The sequence below is a fragment of the Nelumbo nucifera genome, chromosome 1, assembly GCF_055504915.1.
Source record: "Nelumbo nucifera cultivar China Antique chromosome 1, China Antique-T2T, whole genome shotgun sequence".
NCBI classification, from domain to species: Eukaryota; Viridiplantae; Streptophyta; class Magnoliopsida; order Proteales; family Nelumbonaceae; genus Nelumbo; species Nelumbo nucifera.
In genome coordinates, this window is record NC_142649.1 from 1,721,461 (window position 1) to 1,745,011 (window position 23,551).

At 38.4% G+C, this 23,551-nt stretch overlaps 1 protein-coding gene across 2 annotated transcripts in view; it reads right to left on the reverse strand.

The window, feature by feature from the left end:
* FHY1 (Haloacid dehalogenase-like hydrolase (HAD) superfamily protein) overlaps window positions 1-23,551 on the reverse strand; it is a 34,187-nt gene that overhangs the window by 2,134 nt on the left and 8,502 nt on the right. The window contains exons 3-5 of one of the 2 annotated variants that reach the window (XM_010247648.3): window positions 19,884-19,935; window positions 5,382-5,445; window positions 5,188-5,258 (exon numbers count right to left, since the gene is read on the reverse strand). In XM_010247648.3, the coding sequence (XP_010245950.1) occupies window positions 5,188-5,258; window positions 5,382-5,445; window positions 19,884-19,935 (187 nt within the window). Of the gene's footprint in view, window positions 1-5,187; window positions 5,259-5,330; window positions 5,446-19,883; window positions 19,936-23,551 lie in introns of both variants that reach the window. The other variant, XM_010247647.3, reaches the window with a different exon arrangement.

Consider the following 23,551-nt stretch of genomic DNA (forward strand, 5'->3'; position numbering starts at 1 on the left):
TCTTAGGATCAGCCTCCTAATCTAATTAGGAGAGAGTTCCTTAATCCAAATCTGATATTTGGGTCTGGACTCTTGAATGGATAAGACTTATCTTATCCTTCACCTAATCCTAATCAGATTATAAATCCTATCTTGCCTCCTTTTAATTAACTAACTTAAGCCTAGTTCGAATTGGGCTTTAGACCCATTAAGCTTATGTGCTCACTTACCCCTTAACCTGTTGCCCAATTGGCTCTCTTTGTATGGCGTGGGACCCAAACATTGATCTACACATCAGCCACATGGGTTCAGCCTAGCCTTTGTTACAAGGCCTGGCCGAATTCACTGTAGGAGATAGTGAACCCCTGAGTCCATCACCATGGGCTCTTAATGGGCCCAACATTTACACTAAATGGTCCTTGGATCCAGCCACCTTATGAAAATCCAAGGACTATGGGCAGATGCAAGATTAGCCCATCAGGTATTACCCTCAATGGTCTTACACTTAACCTCTCAGCCCATAATGATCAAACACTGCCCGACAAGAGAGGACCTCTCCCTCGGTTGCAAGGAACAGTGTTGGACTCTCTACTCACATGGATCCCGGGAATTAAAACCTTTTGCAAATATTTTGAAACCATAATATATATGTATATCTCTATATAAACATATTTTGCAAAAAACAAACTTTAACGTTTGAAATCAACTGCTAGCAGTTTAGGTTTCGATCAGAGAGAGTGCATTCCCCGATCATTCACTTTGTCCGACAAAGGGGCTGATCTTGTCACTATGATCACCCACTGAGATGAATTCTCGGACTATCCCAACATACCCAGGTTTTGACCCCCTCTAAGGATCTCACCAATTGGCATATCAAAGACAGCCCGATCCGACACCTAGTGCAGTACCATAATCGAGTCTAGGGGTTAGGTGTAACATTGCAGTTTTTCCCATCTATCTCCAAGGTCCAGGGCAATACTGGAATTTGGTCCAGTTCAGGGTTTCAAGAAAACCCACACTACATGTACCTCAGGTCTCACCTTGGTAGCCGAGACAAGCCACCCCAACCAACTTGGCGGTACATCAATGTTAGCCTTGGCAGGATAAATCTCCCCAGATCTATCCAACGGCTGTGAAGATTCTAAACTAACACGAGTCTCATAAGTTTCTAGTTTAAGGGTATTACACAGAAACACACCGCAATGACATGAATCAATTATGTACTTTATTCATTTACAATAAATGTCAAAAGATACATCAATCTGATTGGAGCTAAGGGCATAACTGTCTAACAGTTGGCTTAGATCTCGAGTTTGCAGCCGTCTCCAAAGTCAAATTGGGTCTCGATGTATTGTTCTGCTCTAGATCCTCTAGTGAAGTTCTTAGGGATGGGGGTCAAATTGATTCTCCTTGCTGCCATCTCCGTGATTAGGAAAGGAACCAAAGATTCTAATGTAAGCAAGGATGAACCTGAGGGTGTTGGAGCACCTACATGAGCAACTCCTTGATTTCAGCCTGTTGGCATTCCAAGGTATCGATCTGATCTACCTTATGAACGGTTGGCATGGATGATGTCCAGTCAATTCTCAATACTGGCACCTGATCCATGAGGTTGTAGACCTTGTTGGCTTGGATCTCAAGTTTGCCGCCATCTCCAAAGTCGAATTGGGTTGTTTTGCTCTAGATCCTCTAGTGAAGTTCTCAGGGATGGGGGTCAGATTGATTCTCCTTGCTGCCATCTCTGTGATTAGGAAAAGAACCAATGATTCTAATGTAAGCAAGGAGGGTAAGGCTGTAGAGAGGTCTACTTGAAGGACAATAGATGGCTCTGATAAGGGTAAAGGAGGGAGGTAGTTGTAGGCTTTGGGAATGATATGGTTTCAGTTTGGCAGAGCTTACACAAGAGCTCTGGAGAAGGTAAGGAGAGCCTCGAATGTCTCCTATTTATAGACATGAGACATTTAAAGGAAGGAAACTTTCCCAAGCAAGAAAGCTTGTTATCATGTTAGATCTAAAACAGGCAAGACAATTGGGGTGTCGTCACGCGTCCATGTGGAGATCTCGGGGTTTGGGTTCCTATCCTTCTCCTCAGTGTTTGCACATGAGCACTAGTGTAACTACTACCCCCTTCTAAAAGCTAGGCTGGTTACATTGTAGGAATTCTTTCTCTAAAATGCCTTAATGTTGGTGTGGCATTGCAAGATGAGTATGGAAGGACCGTACTATTGTATTGTTGTGATGTGGCGCTAAGGCAGGATGCCATTGCAGCCAAGAGGCCCGTGTGATGCAAGGTCAATCCGTGGAGTAGAGTCGTAGTGACAAGGTCTTCTAGCCAGGGCTAACGGTGGCCTTGTGATGCAATCATGAGGTTTTATTTCGCATTGCAGAGTTAAATACAAGTTGCAATGAGAGGATGGGGCTAGACTACAGTGTGGTCCCATCGTGTTGTGTTTGCATGACTTCAATCTCAATTCCCATCATGTCTAAATCCATGTACTTACACTTTGAGAATTTTCAAGACTCACAAATGTAGACTTGATAGACTTATTTCTTTAAATAAACTTGGAAACAAATGACTCAAGGCTCACAAGGACAAATTACCCAAACAAAAGTGACGTAACATAATATGACTAATGGATGATAAGGTAATGGAACCAAAAGCAACTTTTAGAGGTGGTTCTTGGATTCGCTCAAGAACATCCAACAAGTATATCCCGTTTGCCTCATCACCACTCCCAATCACTTTTTGTGATTGCAGATCCTAAAAAACAGAATATGCAAGGAAAAAAGTAATACGACAATTTAAGAATTTGGTTAGGCTACTAATAGATAAAAGGATGGTGTTAAGTTTAGGGACATAAAGGACATAGATGAGGGTAAAGTTATTTGAGGTCTTGATGTCTCCCTTGCCTGAGATGGGGGCAAGAGAGCCATCGACTAGAGTTATTTTATGTCATTTAGAAAGCAAGTTGTAAGAACCAAAAAGGGTAGAAACACTAGTCATGTGATCAAAAGCTCAGGAATTAATAATCCAATGGATCCTAGGATTACTTGAGAGTTGCATGGTTGACAATAGCACGAGTACCTGAGTGTGCAAAGGCAATGGAAATCGAATTCCCTGAAGAGTTTGAAGCTGCAATTGTATTCTCAAGATGATTAATCAACCTCCCATAGTTCTCAAATTCAGATTTCACTATTGCCAACTGCTCAATAGCTATCTTCTCATCACAAGGACCCTTTTCACCATCTGGAGCAATGGCTGCATTAGCAGTCCCACTCTTTCCACTTCCAGCATTATTATTGTTGGAATTTATAAATCGAGCTTGCAAAAGGTGCGGGTGTAACTTCCAACAAGTGTCTTGTATGTTTCGGTTTCTTGCAATACTAGCAAATGATGTATTCTTCTCCCCACCTGCTTTCATCTTAAGTTTCACCATCACATTAGCAAAATGATCTACTGGAGCTGTTCCCTGAACCTGAACTGCCTTCTATCTTCCTTGCTACCATCCGTATTCCATAGCATAAGCCCGAGACAAGGTCACATCATCCTAGGCCAAGGTGTTCTGCCTGATAATATCATATTCTAGATTTAGCCCTATCAAAAATTCAAATGTCCTATTTCTTTCCACAAGCCTTCTCAGCATCTTTAGTACTCTCTCAAACAACTATCTCCATTAAGTCTATTTCTTGCCAAATAGATTTCAGCATAAAGTAGTCTCTAACCCAAATCTATGCAGTTTTAGAGAGTATGTCTCTGCAACACTATCTGAAATCTCCTTTGCAGAGTCCACCCACAAGTAATGTTGGTTGATATGGGACTACATAGAATTCACAAGCCAACCTATGACGTTGTAGTTCTCCTTCATCCATTTCTCATAGGAGGGATAATCCTCCTTAGTCTTCTTCTTGCTACCAGAGATGTAACCCCACTTTCCTCTACTTCACAGTGGTCACTGTCAAAAGAGGGTCTATAGAAGATCTTGGACCCAGTCTGGACTGAGGTTTGCTTAATCTCTACTTCTAAGTTCTCCATTACTCTAAAACTTAGAGAAAGTGTTTTCAAATAACCAATAGGGATGATAGGAACACAAAACAACCAAATATTGACCTTAATATGTCTTAGAACTAGGGATGCACAAAACCTGGGACCTGAGGGAAAAGTGAAAACCATAATCGCTCCTTGTAGGAATTCCAGAACTCCGGGAAACTTGGATCAATCTCTAAGGTGATGCACAAGCTTCATTTTAAGCCTTGAGCGCTAGGTTGGACCCTTAACTGGTTTTCTTTAATTGGCAGGGGTTTCGGGTAAAAATCTCCAAAACTTCTCATGGGTACCAATTTGAGAGAGTATTTCTCCAGAAAACCTCTACCAACTAGGCCACACGAATCTTCAATCAATCACCAACTTAGTTCTCCACACACACTGCGTATGGGATTAGAGAAAAAAAGAAAAACAAGTTTGAACTACTCTGATACCAAGTATAAAACCAATTGTAGAAATAATCAAGAAAGAAAGAAGAAAGAGAATATGAATTCAGAATAGGAGGAAAAGGAGAAAAATAAGAGAAAGGAAGGAGATGAGTCAATCGCACTCTCTCCTGCTCCTAATGATCTTTATTAATTCTGATTAAACAATGGATAGTTACATCCATACTCTTAATTGGTCGGCTGCCTATAGCTTAAAGAAGAAAACTTAACAGGCCCACAAGAGCTAAGGCCCATTAAGACAAAAGAATTATAAACAAAATCTGAACCAAACTAAGTCCCATCCAGCCCAATATTTGGATAAAGCCAAATATTTGGTTAATATTACAAAGCTAGCATGCTATCTTCTTCAAAAAGTCCAGATACATCCCATCCCCATATATTGATTACTCCAGCCCAAAGATGTTCATATGGAAAATAAAAATCACTGCTTTGTTGATATGATCCAAAAGTGATTACATCAAAACACATAGACACAATGACTGCGAAAATTAATCATGATGATCCACTAAGTTACAATAATGGAAGATGCCCCTGGTGTCAGTGCAGTTTGAATAAGAGAAGCTAAACAGACTTGTGGCATATAAAACAGTTATTTGTTGATGATCGAACATGAAAAATAGTTGACATGATATTTAAGGGATATTTTATGTATAAAAAATTAATGAAAGATAAATGAAAAAAAAAGAAAATATCAAGACCAAAACAAACTAGAAGTCTTACCTATTATGCACGAACAGAAGGTCCAAGATAAATATTTTGAGATCTTTAACTTGTCTTCAATAATTGTGTACCTGCAAAAACAATTAAAAGAAAATTATTGGAACTCTTTGCAGTAAAAAATCATTAAACTATAATCATCATACCAGGAAGGATAGTTTGTAAAAGCATGCATTTCATAGTTGTTTTGCTTCAACCTACGAAGTAATGTTTCAACACCGTCTGTGTAGGAATATCCTCTTCTCATGCATTCTTTAAGGCCTGCATAAACAATAGCTGAATTCATTGCCTCTATCAAAGGTAACATAAGGTAAGAAAATTGTAGATAATCATAAAAAAAAAGAACTTGATGAATGCTACATAATTACAATCATCTACCCTGTTCCTGTAAGCAAGAACTGGCAAATAGTCATCCAAACAGATTATGATCGATGATGACTAGAAACCAATATGGATATGGACACAGACTCGAATATGGAAAACAGGGATACAACTCTCCATTTCCTAAAATCTAGGACATTTTTTTTATCAGTAAACATATTTTATTAAAATTCAGATTGTAAACAGTTTATACAACTTGGTGATGGGACTGTTGATCCCCTTTAATCACTCTATTCTATCCCCCATTACAGTGCAGCCCAAAACAATTGCTGTCTCAATGCCCCCTATTTTGCTAAACCATCAGCTAGCTCATTTGCACTTCTTCGGACCCATTTAAATTCAGCCTCAACCTCCTTTGCAATCTTCCTAAAATCTAGGATATGAAAACGACGTATTCCATGTAATATGCTTATATCATTCTTCTATATCTAGATTTTTTAATCTGAATATCATTCCACAGGACTCATTTCTTGCCAAATTTAATTAAATTTCTAACATGTAAAGATTCTTCTTTTAATATAATTTCTTAAGACATACCAAGGAGTCTTTATGCTAGAGGTACATCTAGAAGTGTCCAATAATTATTATGTCAAATACCAATACACTAGGCATGTAGAGTTCTCGAGGTATCATAGATTGTCATTCAAGTACATCATAACTATCAATTTTCATAAAGGAATTGAAGAATAAATCTCCATTCCAAAAATATACATGTTCAAGATAAACTAAAAGTTTTATCAGTGAAACTTTATCATCATTGCCAGAGCAATCACCTAACTGCTAAGATTCGGCTAATCTGATCCTGCTCCACCATTATACTTTATTTAGGAAACAAAATTTTCTTTTCAAGCATAAATTTTTGGGTCTTCTTTTAATATGGTCTTTTCTTTGCAAATAAGTTAAATTCCACTAATTAACTCTTTATACCACAATTCAATGGTATAAAAAATCATTATTTTTAAAACTAACCTGGAAACAAAAAACATTTTTCCGTTAAGCTACCTCATCTGCAAAGAACACAAACCACAGAACCACACCATAATGTCACGACCTGATTGTTCCCGCTGGTTAAGTCATGTGGCACTCACTTGGCCCTCCAAGCAAGTCAGCCAAACTGCACATCCAAGACCCTTCTTGCTAGGTTGATTAAGTGCTGAGGACACACACCAAGGCACACAAGAGCACACCAAGTATTGTAAGAGGAAGAGATTGTACTACACTAGAAGAAAGCTTACAACTCAAAGAAGGACAAGAAGGGTCTTGGGCGTGCAGTTTGGCTGACTTGCTTGGAGGGCCAAGTGAGTGCTACACAACTTAGCCAATGGGAACGATCAAGTCGTGACAATAAGAATACAAAAGGATACAAGGCACAACATGAATCCTTGGTGCAGATTCATTCAACTAGGAAATCTTACTCATCTTTTAAGTAGCTCTCTCATCTATGTTGAGTGGGACACCCATCTCCCAATACTCACCATATTAACTCTCTTGATCCCTATTCCATGATACCAGAGCCCAAAAACTGGGCTTTTATCTATCTATCTATCTATCTATTTATTTATTTATTTATTTTTGTAATTTTTTTGGACTATAGGGGTACCTTGGTCAGTTTGCATGTTTTATGTGGACTCATCCTAAGAGTCTGATTAATGTTGTAATAGTTGGTTAATGTTTAAATTTCAGACTCCTAGCTTGAGTAACTTACTACTTATTTCAGTTCTTTCAAGCTGAAGTCAGAGAATGGCAATTTTGTGATTTTTGTTTTATACTTTCAAGCAAGAGTGTTGCAAACCTACTCTCTCTCCATATAGACACACACACACACACACACACACACACACATATATATATATATACATATCTATATTTATTACTATAAAAAGTTGGAATTGATCTTGAGTGTTTCCAGAATTTTCCTTGACTTAAAATACCTCTATTTCTGAATTTGCACCCCCCCCCATATTGTACGGTCAGAAAAAAAAATTTGAACTACTGCTTTTCAGTTCATCCTATTCTCTCTAACTCAATATTTTAAAAGGCATTTGAGGTGTACCCTTTAAGGTGCACCTCCAAGCAAGGCACGCTCAAAACACCTGGAAGCATATGTTGAAGGTGTGGATGCCTTTGAAGCAATACACATCAAATGCCCTTTGCATGAGGAATATAATTGTGGTATGCCTCAAGACAGAGAAAGAAACCCGTCCTGTTGAGGAGGCTTATGCTTAGGGGTGAGCATAGTTCGGTTAAAACCGAATAACCAAACCGAATTTCGGGTTCAGTGTTTTTGGTTCGGTTATTTCGGGGAATCGGTTTGGTTTCGGGTGTAAATATCGGTTTGTAAGAGTTCGGTGTTCAGTTAGGGCACTTAGTGGTTCGGTTAACCGATTAAACCGAAATTCTAGGGTAAATAGGTAAAATTACAAATACTCTACTCTCTCTAATACTTACTCGATCCTTATTCCTTAGGCGGCCAAAACCAATATGGCGGCAAAACCCCTGCTTCACTTCAGCCTTCAAGTTCGCCTTGTTCAACCTTCGTCTTCCTAGACTCCCAGTTCCCTCTGTAAAACTAAAACTCTAGCGTCAGGCTGTCGGTGACCTTCACCTTTGAGCTTCGTCTTCCGCTATCCTACATTCCTACCACCGGCAACATCGGTTAGCCTTGTGGCAGCGGCGAGTTCCAGTTCAACTGCTCCAGAGCCCAGCCTGCAATTGTGACTGTGACCTACCTTATTCAGCACCGGTGAAACGAAATCTCTGAATTTGGTTCAAGTATGATGTCTAAACCACATCACTCAAGTACTTACATCCATCGTTTTTTTTTTCTTTTATCTTTGATAGATCAAATATTTGATCCCACCTATCAAGTGATTAAATAGGCACCCACTTCGAAACTATTCACTAGCTAGTTTAACAAAGAAGAGTTTTCTTTCTTAGTTTCTTTTTCCCCTCCTCGAATAGGAGTGGTATTCCAAAAGGGAGCTTAAGCCAGCTCAAATCTTACAAAACCAAAGTTGCTATAGTTTTTGCACACTGTAGCTAAGGTATCAGTTTACTGGCAGAAAATTCTCTCTCTCTAAGACTAGTAAAGTATCACAATTAATGGATTTCGATTTTAACCAAACAAACTGAAATAACAAAAAAAAATTCAGTTTGGGTTGTTCGGTTTTCAAAAATGTTAATCGGTTTTTAAAAGTTCGGTTTATTTGGTTCAGTTTTTAACCAGACAAACCGAATGCTCACCCCTACTTATGCTTCCTTGTGCTTAAGAGGCTTATGCTTATTCCATTCTAGAACTAAACTTCATGCCTCTATAGGTAATCCGGGCCCATCTTGTAATAGGAGGTGTTTTTGGGAGATAATGAAGGCAAGATAATGGCTCTGTATTCAGGTCCAGTAGGAGTTGGAGATTCCTTAAGAGCAGAAATCTTGGCACTACATCAAGGTGTAAAACTGGCCAAACAATTGGGGCTACAGCAGATTGAGATAGAGGGGGACTCCAAATTGGTAATTGGGTGGATGCAATCAGGGAAGCTGGGAATTTGGCAGTATAGACAGCTGATAAGGGAAATACTTAGCATAACAAGGGAGGTGGGTGTTTGTTTCAACTGGGTAAGGAGATCAGCAAATGGTTTTGCTGATGCCCTAGCAAAACAAGGGACTCTAAGGGAGAGACTTTACTGGGCAGTGCTGTAATGTTGGATGTTTTTGGATCAACCTTTTCTAATAAGGATTGACTTCTGTATTTCAGTTTAATTTATCTCTAATGAAAGTTATTGTTTCTAATAAGAAAAAAAAAAAAAAAACTAAACTTCATGCCTCTGGTAGTGGAATGTTTTGTGTCATGCCTGAAAATTTTAAAACATTGAATTAACTACAATATTTAAGGTATTGATTCTCATTAACTCATATATTTAAGGCATTTTTGTTTCTTACCCTTAAATTCCTCTAATTAACTTATACATAATAATGAAATGGTATAAAAACCAATATTTTTAAGACCAACCCAGAAACAGAAGTGCTTTTCCATCTAGGTAAGCATGTCATCAGTTCAATCATCCAAGTCCAATGGGTCAACCCATGACATCAAAGCCAAATAATACAAATTAAAAAAAAAAGAATGAAATACAAAAATACAGAAACTTCATAGAAAAATAAAGGAAACCCACTAATATTATATTCATCATATTAAACAAAAATAAGTGTGATAAATAAAAATTATTTTTCTTAATGATCAAAATGGAATATAAAATAATTAAAAAATAATAATATCTAACCCATGATCCCATTGGCCTTATCAAATAGTTCAACTAGTTGGTCACCAGGTCATCGACATAGCTTTTTGTAAGCAAGCAGTTTGATGGGTGAAATGAACCTCTAATCCTACTCAGGTGGATGGTCGATCTATCTAATCAACCAATTCAACTATAGGTTGAAAAACACTAATAAATAAAGAAAGAAAAAAAGCTAATGTTCTAAAAACTGATTGGAAGAATATTTCCCTCTGACTTGGTCAATCAGCAGTTCAACTATCTTGGTCAAACAAGTCAACTTGTAATATCATAAATTAATTAATAAAATATAAATAAAAAATTCATAAAATTTATAGAAAATTTGGGTATGTCTTTAATATTACATATTCATCGTATTAAACAAAAATAAGTATTGAAAAAAAATAATTATTGTTACTAATGAAGGAATGGCTAAAAATAGAACAAAATAATAATAATACAAATGATAATTAATGTTTACCCTATGACTCACTAACCAGGTCAAACAATTCCATGAGTCAGGTTATCAGGTTTCTAACCAAGTTAACAATTTTTTGTGAAAAAAAAAGTGTTTTGGGGTTAAACTAACCCAGAAATCTGGTTGGGTGACAGGTAATCAATCAAATTGCCCAATTCAACCGCAGGTTGAAAATATTGAAATAAACCACAAATAGGATAATTTAAAGCTAGGTCTTTAGGTTGAAAGGTAATATATCCACCACTACATAGCTGTGCAAATCAATTACCCAATTTCAAGAGTTTACATTATGTTGGGCCTAGACTTTTAGGCCAGCCATTCAAATTTAACAAAATCCCAACCCAAGCCCACCCAAGTTGCACCCCTACCACTTTATCGTGTTTCCTTTATTTGTTTTTCTTTTACATGATTTTTTTCTGACCCCAAAGTTTAACCTAAGTGGAGAGAATTTTATTAACTAGTATCAAAAGGAAATAGATGAACAACAAGGGAGGACATGGCCTGCCTTGCCCCAAACCCAAAACACAAAAAATCAATCAAAAGCACTCGATAACCAACCCATTACAATTAAAAGAAAACCTAAAAGACTATCACATTTAATAATTGACAATTGAAGTTGGGCTTAATAGAGAAAGATGCAGATGCCATGAAGAAGCAAAGTTGTGGAATGAAAGAAGGATGACAAATCCCTTGAACATGCTAAGTTCAATCCACCTGTCTAGAGGACAGATAGTTGGCCTGTGGTGTCAGGGAAGACTTTTATCATATGGGGTAAGGCTCTCAAGGGGTTACTAGGGTTTCTCCTTGAACGACAAGGTGTCCCCTCTTGACTGATATTTGAATTTTGAAGCTCTTTCTTTTTACTGCCCAACTCCTGAAACTCCATCATACAGCCATCAGGAGAGTGATCAGGAGTCAATCCCCCCCTCCCCACAACTTTGGAGAGGGTTCAATGGGACCCGTTCGCAGCATGGGTTGAAGCTTCGCACCCCTGTTTCTCCCTTTGTCTCCCCCGTCTCTGACGATTCCCCTCCCCACAGCTTTCTTCTTCATCATCTACCAGAACTACTGTCCTACTCACCGTCAACTCCTCCTTATCCCCCTCTCTCCGTAGACCCCTTTCTCCTAATCCCAACCCTCTCATCTCCCTTCAACCCACCTACAACCTTTTTTTCCTGCCATATCCACACCCAGACCCCAAAAGAAAGATCCCCTGAGACTCTCCACCTTATCTGGGATCTCTCCCCCTGCCTTCACCTTGATTCTTCTTACCCACTCACAGGTCTTTTGTTCTTCAACTGAGTCATCAGCCCCTAGGAAGCCCCGACAGAGGTTTCCAATCCCCTCCCTTTTACTCAGACACTTAAGAGGCAGCGGAAGTCCAAAGACTAATCCAAACTTCCTTTGGCTCATTGGGTGCCCCCATTTTCTCCGGTGTAAAGCTCACCACCATCTATTCACACCAGTCTAGCGCTAGTCTATTCTAACCAAGACACCAAGGTTCATTTGGTAGAACCCACTCCACCTCATCCTTGGATGGAAAAATAAATAAATACAGATTTTCGATTAGCTTCTTTATCCTCACCCCTCCCACTTCACTCCAACACCCTGCCGCCTAGTACTCCGCTTCCTCTACCGTAACTCTTCTGTCAAAGCAGTCCACCAGACATCTCTACAGGAAGGAAACTCTTGCACGTACTCCTTCCAAGGTTTCTAAAACTAATCTCTCTGCAACTTTCCTGGGTTTTGACACCCCAAAGCTTGGCCAGACACCTGCCATCACCACTTTCTTGAAAGAGAGGTTCCTTCTTAACCAAGCTTTAAGTTGGCCTAGGTTGTACCACATCCCCCCCCCCACATCTTTTTCCCCCTCCCCTCCATTTCAGGTTTTTTTTTTCCATCGTCAATCGAGATCAAGCCCCTCCTTACTTCTTACCGCCCCCTTCCTTTAGGCCTGCTCTCAGGTCTCATCAACCCCTGCCTTCACTTATCTCAAGTCAACATTTTGATCAATGAATGTTATACTTACCTTTTCTCGAAGAAAAGAAAAGAAAAGAAAATGAAAAAGATTTTGGCTATAGTAGGCAGTGAAAAGGGGATCTGAGTCAGATATGCTGATTGCTGATTTTGGTATCCGCCTGAACTAGCAATTCTGATTGCAATTGTTATCATTTTCTCTACAACATGGATCCTTGTGTCACTGAGATTTCTCGTTTTGCTTTTATTGAAACCAAATTCTGACAAGTAAGTCATCATCTTGTTAAGAGGGAGATGGCTCCAATGTTTTTTTTTTTTTTTTATCAATAACAGAAACAGTTCATTAATGAGAAATAAGGGATACGCACAAAAGCAGGGGGAGATAAACTCTCTTAACTCCCCTAAAATTAAGAGATTACAAACAAGCCCAGAACAAATGATTTCTTCCCACCCCTTGTTTGGCTAGCGCATCTGCAAAGGAATTGGCACATCACTTAACCCACTGTACCCTCACTGTCATATCCCGAGTTAGCCATTTAAATACTCTCTTTTCATTCAGGTAGCTCCACATGCTGCTCTCCTTTTGCAACCAGTCTATTACCAACTTCAAATCTCCCTCAGTAATCAACCGTCTTAAGTTAAGCTCCTTAGCCTTTTTGGCACCTTCCAAGATTGCCAAGACTTCAGCTCGGAGGGAGTCTCCTTCCCCAATTGGGCCTGAGAACATGGCAACAATCACACCCACCTCATTCAGCAAAGACCCCTCCAATGCCTGAGGGTGAGGGGCCAGGGTTACTTTCACTGCTACCATCAAAATTCAGCTTTATAAAGCCGGGGACTGGAAGAGTCCGCACGAGATGAGGAACAGCCTTGTTAGGGGCTGAACAAGCAACTTCCTTCCAATTGTTCAACAAAGCTGAAGTGGGAATATCTTCAAATAACTTCAAGGACTTCACCCATTGTATTACCCTTGTCATAATTACTTTCAATAATTGCCTCTCTAGATCTTATCAGCAAATGTTCTTTGATTCCTTTCCTCCCAGATTGTCCAGCATACAGCAGCCCTTGTACATCCCCATAAAGCCCTCCCCCTTTTCTTTGTACAGTTACCGGCAGTAGGACCAAAGAGACTTCGAACATCTGGTGGAGGAGTCCACCTGCAACCAAACAAAGAGAAAACCATTCCCAAATAGAAGAAACAAAGGGACAGGAAATTAATAAATGGAAGCAGGACTCACAATCAGCTTTACAAAAAACACACCAGCTAGGAGATAAGCACCAAAAAGGCTTCTTTCTTTGAAGGAGGTCACTAGTGTTGATCCTTCCCAAGAAGGCTTCCCAACAGAAAGCCCCAACCCTAGGTGGAATAGATTTACCCCATACTTCTTTAACTGGAAAGGTTTGCCCCAACACTATGAGAAGGCACTGTTAAAGCTTTAAAGAATGAAGCACAGGAAAAAATACCAGAGGGAGAAGGAATCCATATTCTTGATTCCAACTTTGAAAGGTCCAAGCAAAGGATATGAAGAAGAGACAGAAGGCTATTTAGGTCTGAATCCCTGGTTCCCCTTCTGAAACCCAAATCCCAATCAATCTCAAGATCCTCAACAGGCGATGAAAGGAAGGTAGAAACTGGTTCACTTTTGTAGTCAAACAAGGCAAACAAAGAAGGAAATCACTCTTTCAAGGGTAATTCTCCCACCTACAAATGTTCCCAGAATTTTACCAAGTTTCCAGAGAAAAGATTATAACTGATAAAAGGAAGGAAGGATAAGGAAGGTAAGATGGCATGTATTGACTTCCAAGGAGAAGCACTGGTAGCTCGAGTCAACACTCCGGCATCCCAGCCTTCAGCCATCAGCCCATGATACTCAAAATCACCTTAGCCCATAAGCTATCCTTCTCAACTAGCAGCCTCCACAACCATTTCCCTAAAAGAGCCGTATTTCTTTTTTGAAGATTACCAATTCCTAAGCCCCCATAATTCAAACTCTTAGTTACAGTTTCCCAATTGACCCTGTGATCTTTCCTTTCCTCCCCTAGTTTCCACAAGAAATCCCTAAATATTTTTTCTAGGTTTTTTGGAAACCCCAATTGGCATTTTGAAAACTGAAAGATAATAAACAGGTAGGTTAGCCAAGGTTGACTTAATTAGGGTTATCCTCCCTCCTAAGGACAGGTAGTTTCTCTTCCAAGAGGCTATCCTCTTTGTGACTCTCACCACCACTGGATTCCAGAAATTGGCATTTCTCGGATTGTCTCCCAACGGAAGGCCCAAATAAGTCATAGGCCAATGCAATACTACACAACCCAAGATAGTTGCACAATCTGAAATCTCCCTTTCATCCATATTCACTCCCACTACACAACTCTTATCAAAATTGATTTTCAAATTTGACATTTGCTCAAAGAGTTGGACCGCTAGTTTCAAATTTCTCATCCAACTAAGATCACCACCTTCACAAAATAAGATTGTCTCATTCGCAAACTGCAAATGTGTAATAGGCACTCTATCCCTTGCCATTCTCCAACCTCTAACCAATTCCCTAGAATCTGATTATTTTTTATTAATCTTCCCAACACATCAGCTACCAAGTTTAAAAGAAAGGGGGATAGAGGGTCACCCTGCTTAATCACTTTAATGGATGGAAAGCGATCAACTACAGTCTCATTCACTAGAATTGAGTAGTGGAAAATTTTCTGACAACCTCGAATCCATTTACACCATTTCTCTCCAAATCCAAAATGTTTCATGACTTCCATCAAAAGGGACCAATCCACCAAATCGTAGGCATTTTCCAAATCAAGTTTACACAATATTCCTTTCTTCCTACCCCTCTTGAAATCCTCCACACTCCCATTTGCAATTAAAATCTGATCAATAATCCGTCTGTCTTTTACAAAAGCTCCTTAATTTGGGGAGATGATAAAAGGAAGCACAACTCTGATTCTTCGAGACAGCACCTTTGCAATGATTTTATACAGATGGTTCCAATGATCTCTAGCATTTACTAGTCAGAATCTGATCTACAAATGGTTCTGACTAGTAGCTACACTCAGAAACAGGATGGTCAGTTCCCCATAATATGATTTCAAACAGGCAAAAGCATTAGGTGCTGATGAAGGAAGTGGTTGTGAAATAATTACATTGTGTTCACAAATGCACTAAGTTAGGTTGCTTGAAAGAAGCCTATTTTAGACATTGTACTCTTATTTATTATTATAATAAAAGTGGGGCGACAGTTAGAGGAAGTTAGTTTTTCTATTCCTCTCTACCGCAGCCCTATTTTCTTCCCTCTTGTTCTCTTCTCTTCTAATCTCACACTAGAACAATTCTACACCTCCCTATTTTTCTCTTGCTCTTCTCTTTGCTTCGGGGCAGATCACAAATTCAACTATTTAGTGTGGTCAAAGGGAGTAAAGTTGTTCATAGGATGGAGACAGAAGTTAAGACACCTAGATGGAGATATTGAGGACCTAAGGACAAGGGTCCAACCCATACCAAGCGGGTCTAGGAGAACTATATGATTATGTCATGGCTCCTTTCCACAATTCAGTATTCCTTGAGGAAAAAATTTATGTTGGAAAACATGGCTAAGGAGATTCAGGAACAAGCCAAGGCCATCCATGCCGAACAAAGGCGCCATGTTCAAGTTTATCAGTTATTGGAGAGTCTATTGTGTGTAAAGAAGAATGGAATCTCTCTACTTTTGTTTCATTTTACAACTATGTGGAAGGAATTAGATCATTATCAATTGATTGCTTGGAAGTGTGAAGGATACCAAAGCCTACAAGGCTATTTCTCTATCTAAGCAAATAGTGTTCGCCTTGCGGCCTCAATCACATTTAGGCCATTGCGCCTTGTGCCTTGAAAACACTAGGGAAACCTATACAAACATAGCTAAAAGGAAGGGAAAGGCTGTGTTTGTATAGGTTTCCCTACCTTTTCTTTCAAACCAAACACAGCTAGAAGGTAATCCAAATAAAAGGATACTATATTCAAGACATGATCATTTGAAGGTAAAGGTGTATACAAATGTTGGTTGCACAATGCCTGAAGATTATAAGAGGTCTACTTTTGGTTACTGCACTTCAATGGGTAGAAATCTGGTTTCATGGATGAGTAGATAGTTGTAACTCAATCTAGCATCACAAAGGGCTTTTTTTGTACACAAGGTAAGGTTAGCTAGAGCAAAGTAGAACACCCTTTTTGCTAATATTGTTCACCTCATTCTTCCTAATTAGGGCTGGCAATCTTGACCCACCCATTCCAGCAATGGGTCATATGGGCCAAGTGGCCCATTAGGGTCAGGAGAAGAGGGTCAGGGTGGGTTGGGTCGAGGGAGGATTAAAACAATCAAATGGAATCATATATGGAAGTATTTCTTTGTTCGGTCATTGAAGTTAGGGTTTCTTTGTTTTGTTGTTGAAGCTTCAACACCATTGTTTCTTCCTGACAGCCGACATTGAGCACGGTCGTGATTACTAGATGGAGATTTCAACCTGAAGTTGAAAGGAGCTCCAAATTGTCTGTTGTCTTGCCTTCGTCCGCCGTCACATTGAGCTTTAGGAGAAATACCAAATATGAAATAGGAACGAGTAGTCACCGGCCTTTATTTTTGTCTCTTGCATCAGTCGTCTCTCTATCATTTTCACCGTTTGTCACTTTCATATGTCGATGCAACGACGCTCATTGCCACCAAGAGCTCTCTCGCCGCTTGTGTCTTCTGCCCCTGCTTCTTTTTTCTTATTTTTTTCCGTCTATTGTTTGTTATAGCTTGGAGTTGGACATTGTGATACCGACCATCAGAAACCTGGATTTCATGGTGATGCATGTGGAGGCCATTTTTCCAGCCCTACCACTTGATCATCATCCAAGACGGAGATCCAACCAAAACCATCCACGTGCCTGATGACTTTGACTACAAATTGTACAACCGCAATGACATCAATTGGATCCTGGGTCCCAAGGCTAGTTGTATCTCCATCAAGGGCTCTTCTTGCCGCTGCATTGGTTTCACCATCGACGGTGATTGGTGATTATGGTTTCGTCCATCAAATTCTTACCCAAACCAGCATATGCAACACCCATTTAAACTTTCAGCAATTGAACATGTATAAAAATTTGATATTAAATTTTCTTTTATTTTATTTTTTTTTTGTTTTTAATCTACTATGGTTGTTTGAATGTAGTTGCTTTTGCTTTACCATTTTTCGTTGAATGTCTTGCACTTTTTATGTATTTTTTTAATTTTCTTTTTTTGTGTTTTCATGTTTTCCTGTAATTTTCAGTTTTTAATAATTTTCTTGTATTTTTTGTTATTTATTTTCAACTTTTTTTTGTGTTTTTATAATTGTATTTGCTTCATTTTGTTTCTGAAATTTCTGTTGTTCATTCTTTATATTTTTCTGAAATTCTGCATTTATTGTAATTTTTTGCATTTTCTACAATTTTCTATGTTTTTACAATTTTGCAGTTTTTATGTGAAATGGTACATTGGATTAAATTATTATTGTTATTTTTATTTTATTTTTTATAATTTCTGATGTTTTGCATGAAATATATTTATCACTTTCATATTTTTTATTATTATTTTGTATGAAATATATTTATCAATTTTATTGTTTTTATGCATTTTCATTTTTATTTGAAAAAATATTTTTCAATTTTTTAATATCTTTTATTACTGCATTTATGAACTTGAAATAGAAAAAAAAAGTAAAAAGGAAAAAGTTTAGTTTGGGTCAGGCCGTTAGGGTGGGTCAGTACGGGTCATATGGGTGGATTATGACCCTCTAACATCAATAAATATAGGTGGCAAATGGGTTAGAAGGTCAATATGGGTGGGTCAGTACTCAACCCTCACCCAACCAACCCATTTGCCACCCCTATTCCTAATATAAGACATTCTTTAAAATACAAGGGATTAAAATTAAATTAGAAACCAATTTTTTAAGTAGGGATTAAGAATTTAAAACCCTAGCATGGACTTATTTGGACTTACCTCAAGGGACTTAGTTAGGGTCCAAGGGCAAAGCCCCTAGCCGAGCCACCATGCTTAAGAAACTACAAAAAGCAAAAAAAAAAATTAACAAAGGCATGTGCCTAGGCTGAGGCACAAGTGCACTCCTAGGCACACTAGGCACACTAGGCATGCCCCTTTCTAAAGGGGCTGCACCTGATCCTAGGTAAGGCACAGATCTTGAAATGCACCTTTGTCTGTGCACCTAGGCATGCAGCCTCAGACGCATTTTTTCAATCACTAGATCAATCTAGTGCAAAGCAGAGTATACAACCATGGTACATGGTGTATCTAAGGTTCTATGGTTACAATCAAGTCTTGAAGTGTTAAGAGTACAGGTTGATAAGCCATTGGTGTTGTACTGTGATAATTAGGTAGCAATCACTATCACTAGTAACCCAATTCAACATGACAGGACTAAGCATATTAAGGTTGATGGTCACATTTTAGGAAAGGGTCCTGCCTGGTGACGTTTGCCTTCCTTTTTTGATGAAAGAATGGAAGTTGGAAAACATGTTTACAAAAGGAGTTCAGAAATCCAAGCCGAATGGTGTTCTTGGCAAGTAGGAGTGGCCAAGAGAAGAGCTTGGCTCGTGAAAAGCTCAGCTCAGCTCAGTTTCAATCGAGCTTCGAGTCGAGCTCAAACCCAATTTATAGGCTCGTTTATTAATCAAGCCGAGCTCGAGCCTAATAAAGCTCGGCTTGTGAGCCGGTTCGAATAGCTACATATAATAATAATAATATAAAATTATAGAAAATAATATATATATAATAAAAATATTATACATATAATATTTTTATTTTTATTTTTATAAAACATTTTTCTCAAGCCGAGCTCCAGCTCAAGGTTCTAGCTCAAACCGAGCTCGAGCTTGAGCTCGAGCCTCGTACTACCTTGGCGAGCCGAGATCGAATAGCTAGCTATTTCGCTTGGCTCGAATCCACCCCTATTGACGGGGAATCCTGAAAAATGAGTTGTCCATCTATTTGAGGTGTTTGGGTTAAAGTAGGAGCTTGATTTTATGTAATTTATTTATATTTTGTGCAGATGTGTTGCTTTTGTTTTCTTGTTAGGTTATAAATGGAGGTTGGCAACTTGGTAAAGGTTAGTTTATTGTATTCACCACATTCATGTCTCATGTTTTTGCTTCTCCTAAAAGCAGAACTTCACTCTTCTCTTCTTCTCATCCTTCCATTCTTTTTTTTCTCTCCTTCAATTTCTTATTACATGCACAAAGATCAAAATCAAGAATAAACAATTATGTCAAAACAAAAAATGTGTCCAAGCAACAATACTCCAAGTAAAAGATGTATTAGACACCACACACAATAAACATTTAACACTGAATAGGCTTCAGATTGATTTCCAACCACATGACAAAATAAGATAACAAATTTTCACAAGTTCCTGCAGATATTGTTGAAACAGTAATCATTATTGATATAGCATGATACTAGTAAACAAATGATAACCTAACAAGCCAATGTTCTAAAATCCAAATAATTTTTTTGTCATATAAAAATGTTTAATTATCTTTGAAAATATGATGCTCGAGGATCAAGTATTACCTTCCAAATCAAAAGTTCTTCCATCTTTGAAAAACTTTCTAGCTAGGTCTGTCTGAAGGGCAAAAAATGAAAAAGATACAAATATTATAATGGACGAACAAGAGATGAAGAAAAAAACCAATAATTTATATGGAACATCGAACACCAAACATATTTGAATGGCCAATGATCACATCACAACACTAACATATAGAAATAGAATTGTATCGATTACAATAGAGCTCAAGGCAGATAAGGGGAGAAATCCCACATTAAACTGAAGTGCTATTCCTGAACTATCAAAAGCCAAGAAGTTTTGTAAATGACATCTCAACCAACGCAAATACCTTCAAAATCCACCTTGTCATGTAAAACCAGGATCTTGTGACCGCACAATAATATCTATCAAGAATTATATTTCCCAGACAGAAGTCATACAACACAATGTAAGATGGAGTTCCCTCATTTTACATGGAACATTTTTTAGTTGGAAGCTCAAAATCAGATAGAGAAAACCAAAATATTAACATAATTGTCAAGGTGATGCCTAGGCAACAGCCAACAAGGCACTATGGAGGGTCACCTCGCTTAATTGCCAAGGTATTTTGTACACAACACTATTATTGTAGAGAAGATGGGGGTTAATATTGTAATTTTATCTTCTCTTTTCTATCATAATTTCTGTATATCACAGCTCATGTACATTATTGTATTTCTCTTATTATTGTAGGGATAGAAATGTCCACTCACATATTAATATAAATATCTTTCTGTTTGGGTGTGGTTCCCACTCAAACCACACCACACAATTCTGTTTCTCTCCTTTTTTCTCTTTCTCGCCTAGAACTGACATGGTATCAGAGCAGGTTGCTCTCTGATCCATTTTCTCCTCTTTTGGTCCTTGATGAAAGCAGGAACCCTATCTATTAGGATTTACTACCCTCGTTATTCAGTGAAAGGGATTAGGTCTACTTTGATTAACCCTAATTTCTGTCCAGTCTGTTTTGTGTAACCAGAAGGAGAGATTTTATTAGATCTCTCTTGGAAGACATTAAATCAAGGCCAAACCTCAGATCTAGTTTCACCTAGACCTGATCTACTTACCCTACAAACAGCATCGGGCTTGGTGAAGTTTTGAAGGAGCTCTGATCTTCTTCCTTGGATGGCATCCGGTTACAGTTGCCTTTTTTTGTCTGCAACATCTTTGGACTTTAGGACCGAACCCAGAGAAGCTCTAAAACACCATGTGCCATAGATCTATATTCTACTTCTTCACTTGACCTAGCTAGTAGTTACATCCGGTTGTTTTTTACTCTTCAATGAAACCAGATTACCTCCAACAAGAGTGCAAACTCCTAATGTAGATCTCCTGTCATCTAGGCACCCCAATCTGCATCTATATAAGCTCCCAACTTCATGTGTCCATGATCAACAAACAATATCCCTCTACCTAGGTGCCTTTTCAAATAGGCAAGTATCCAATCAATGGCTTCCCAGTGTTGAGCTCGTGGGGTATGCATGTACTGGCTCACCACACTAACTACATAGGAGATATCTGGACGTGTCGCCCACAGACTCTCGAGTACCGAGTTGAAATTCTCAACAGCTTGTCACCCACAAACTGATGGTCAAACTGAGGTTGTTAACCGAAGTTTAGGAGATTTGCTTAGATGTGTAGTTCATGAGCACTTAGTAGTTGGGACTCGATGTTGCCATTGCAGAATTTGCTTATAACAATTCAGTCGATCAACTGACAAAACACCTTTTGAGATTGTCCATGGCTTTACCCCCCATACACCTGTTGACCTCGTTCCCTTACCTCCTAATGCCCATACTTCTACTTTTGCTCACTCTTTTGCTTAACATATTTGTGACTTGCATGCAAGTATAAGACAAAAAATTGCTTTAGGTAATGAAAACTATAGACTTGCTACAAATGCACATAGCGGAAACCAAGAATTCAATGAAGGAGATTATGTCACGATTTGTGTGCATCTTGAGTGTTACCCAAAGCACTTCTTTAAAAAGTTGTAGGCCCGAGCCAATCGCTCATTTTGCATCATCTGAAAGATAGAACCTAATGCATATGAACTTGACTTACCTTCGAACATGGGAATTATCTCAACTTTCAATGTGGAGGATTTGCTTCCAGATCAAGAGTATTCTCCAAGATGAAATTGTCACTTCCAGAACTAGGTGGTTTTTAGTTCTTGTGAAATGGAACAATCGCCTCTCCTGAGGAGAGTTCTTTTCAGTCAGGGAGAATTGATGGAGATCACTTTGAGATTGAAGTGCGACATAGAATTCATACTTATTTTAAGCATAGATGACATTAGTTTAGAGTTTACTTTGATTAATGCAAAATTCGGGTTTAATTGTAAAATTTCTTCTTAGTAGGGGGTTATTTTTAATTTTCATATTTGGTAGGGATTTAGTTGTAATTTGTAGTTTCTAGGTTTCTTATAAACTTGCATTATGTTAAGGTTGTATTATGTTATGTTTTGAAGAGTAGAAATTTTCGAACTCTCTTCTTCTTCCTCCTATTTCTTCCTCTTTCTTCCAAGAGGTATGTTGCATCACTACAAGTACAAGATATAGTATTCTAACACAAATTGGTGACAATATTGTAGATATGTGGAATAGTAATGTTATTGGCCACCTAATAGACATGATTACCACTTTGAGCCAGCTTGATATGTAGATATATGGGCCAGTTTCGGTGGTGGATGTTTCAAAGGGGTGGAGGGTGGATGGTTTGAGCAAGAAAGGCAGGCAGCATGGAACATACTGCCATCTGTTGTGTTCTGGGATATTTGGCAGGAAAGAAATAGGAGGATTTTCCAAAAAAGGGTGGGGCAGAAAATTGTTGGAAGATTGTATTCATGGTTAGCTGTTCACAAGCATTACAGAGGAAGTAGCAAAAACTCAATTTTTGTATATGATTGATTCTCGTTTTGTAAACAATCAGGGATGTGTACTGTTATAGAAAATGGGGGAGTTGGTTTTTGCAACTCCCCTTTGTACAGCCACTTGTACAAGGGCTTCTCTTTTTTGAATGAATTACTACTTTGCCTTCTCTAAAAAAAAAGGATCTAATTGGACTTAGAAGACTCAAGAATTTGATCAAAATTTTCTATTTATTGTATTATCATAGCTTGCTACCAAGATTAAGAAAAAAGGACCATTATCCAATGTTCGTTTGAGACAGATGGGATAATGGGAGGGATGGACCAGATACGGACCTAAATTTTGGCATTTTTTGCACAAACTGGCCACTCTCAGATTGGAACTGTTGAAGATTAATCAGTTTTATGATGTTTTTTATGAGTAGATGTTTTATGTTAGTTGTTAGATAGGAGGTGGGGACCACAGTAGTTATGTGAGTCCAAATTTTATTATGTTTTTTGTCTTATATATGCTGTTTTATGTCTTGCTGCCCTATAAGGGCATAGTTGTCTTTGTACTGCTATATTATTTTTAGTATAAATAATAAGTGAAGGGGGCAGCAGATTATTGCTCTCCTTTCTTTTCAACTTCTCTTCTTCTCTTCTTCTCCTTCTCTCTTCCTTCTTTCTTAAAGAAACTCTTTTATTTCATATTTTTCAATTCAACAAGCTTTCTACTTGGTATCAGAGCGGCAGCTAGGGTTTCTAAAAGCATTCTCAGGCAGCCCTAGATCAGCCAACTGC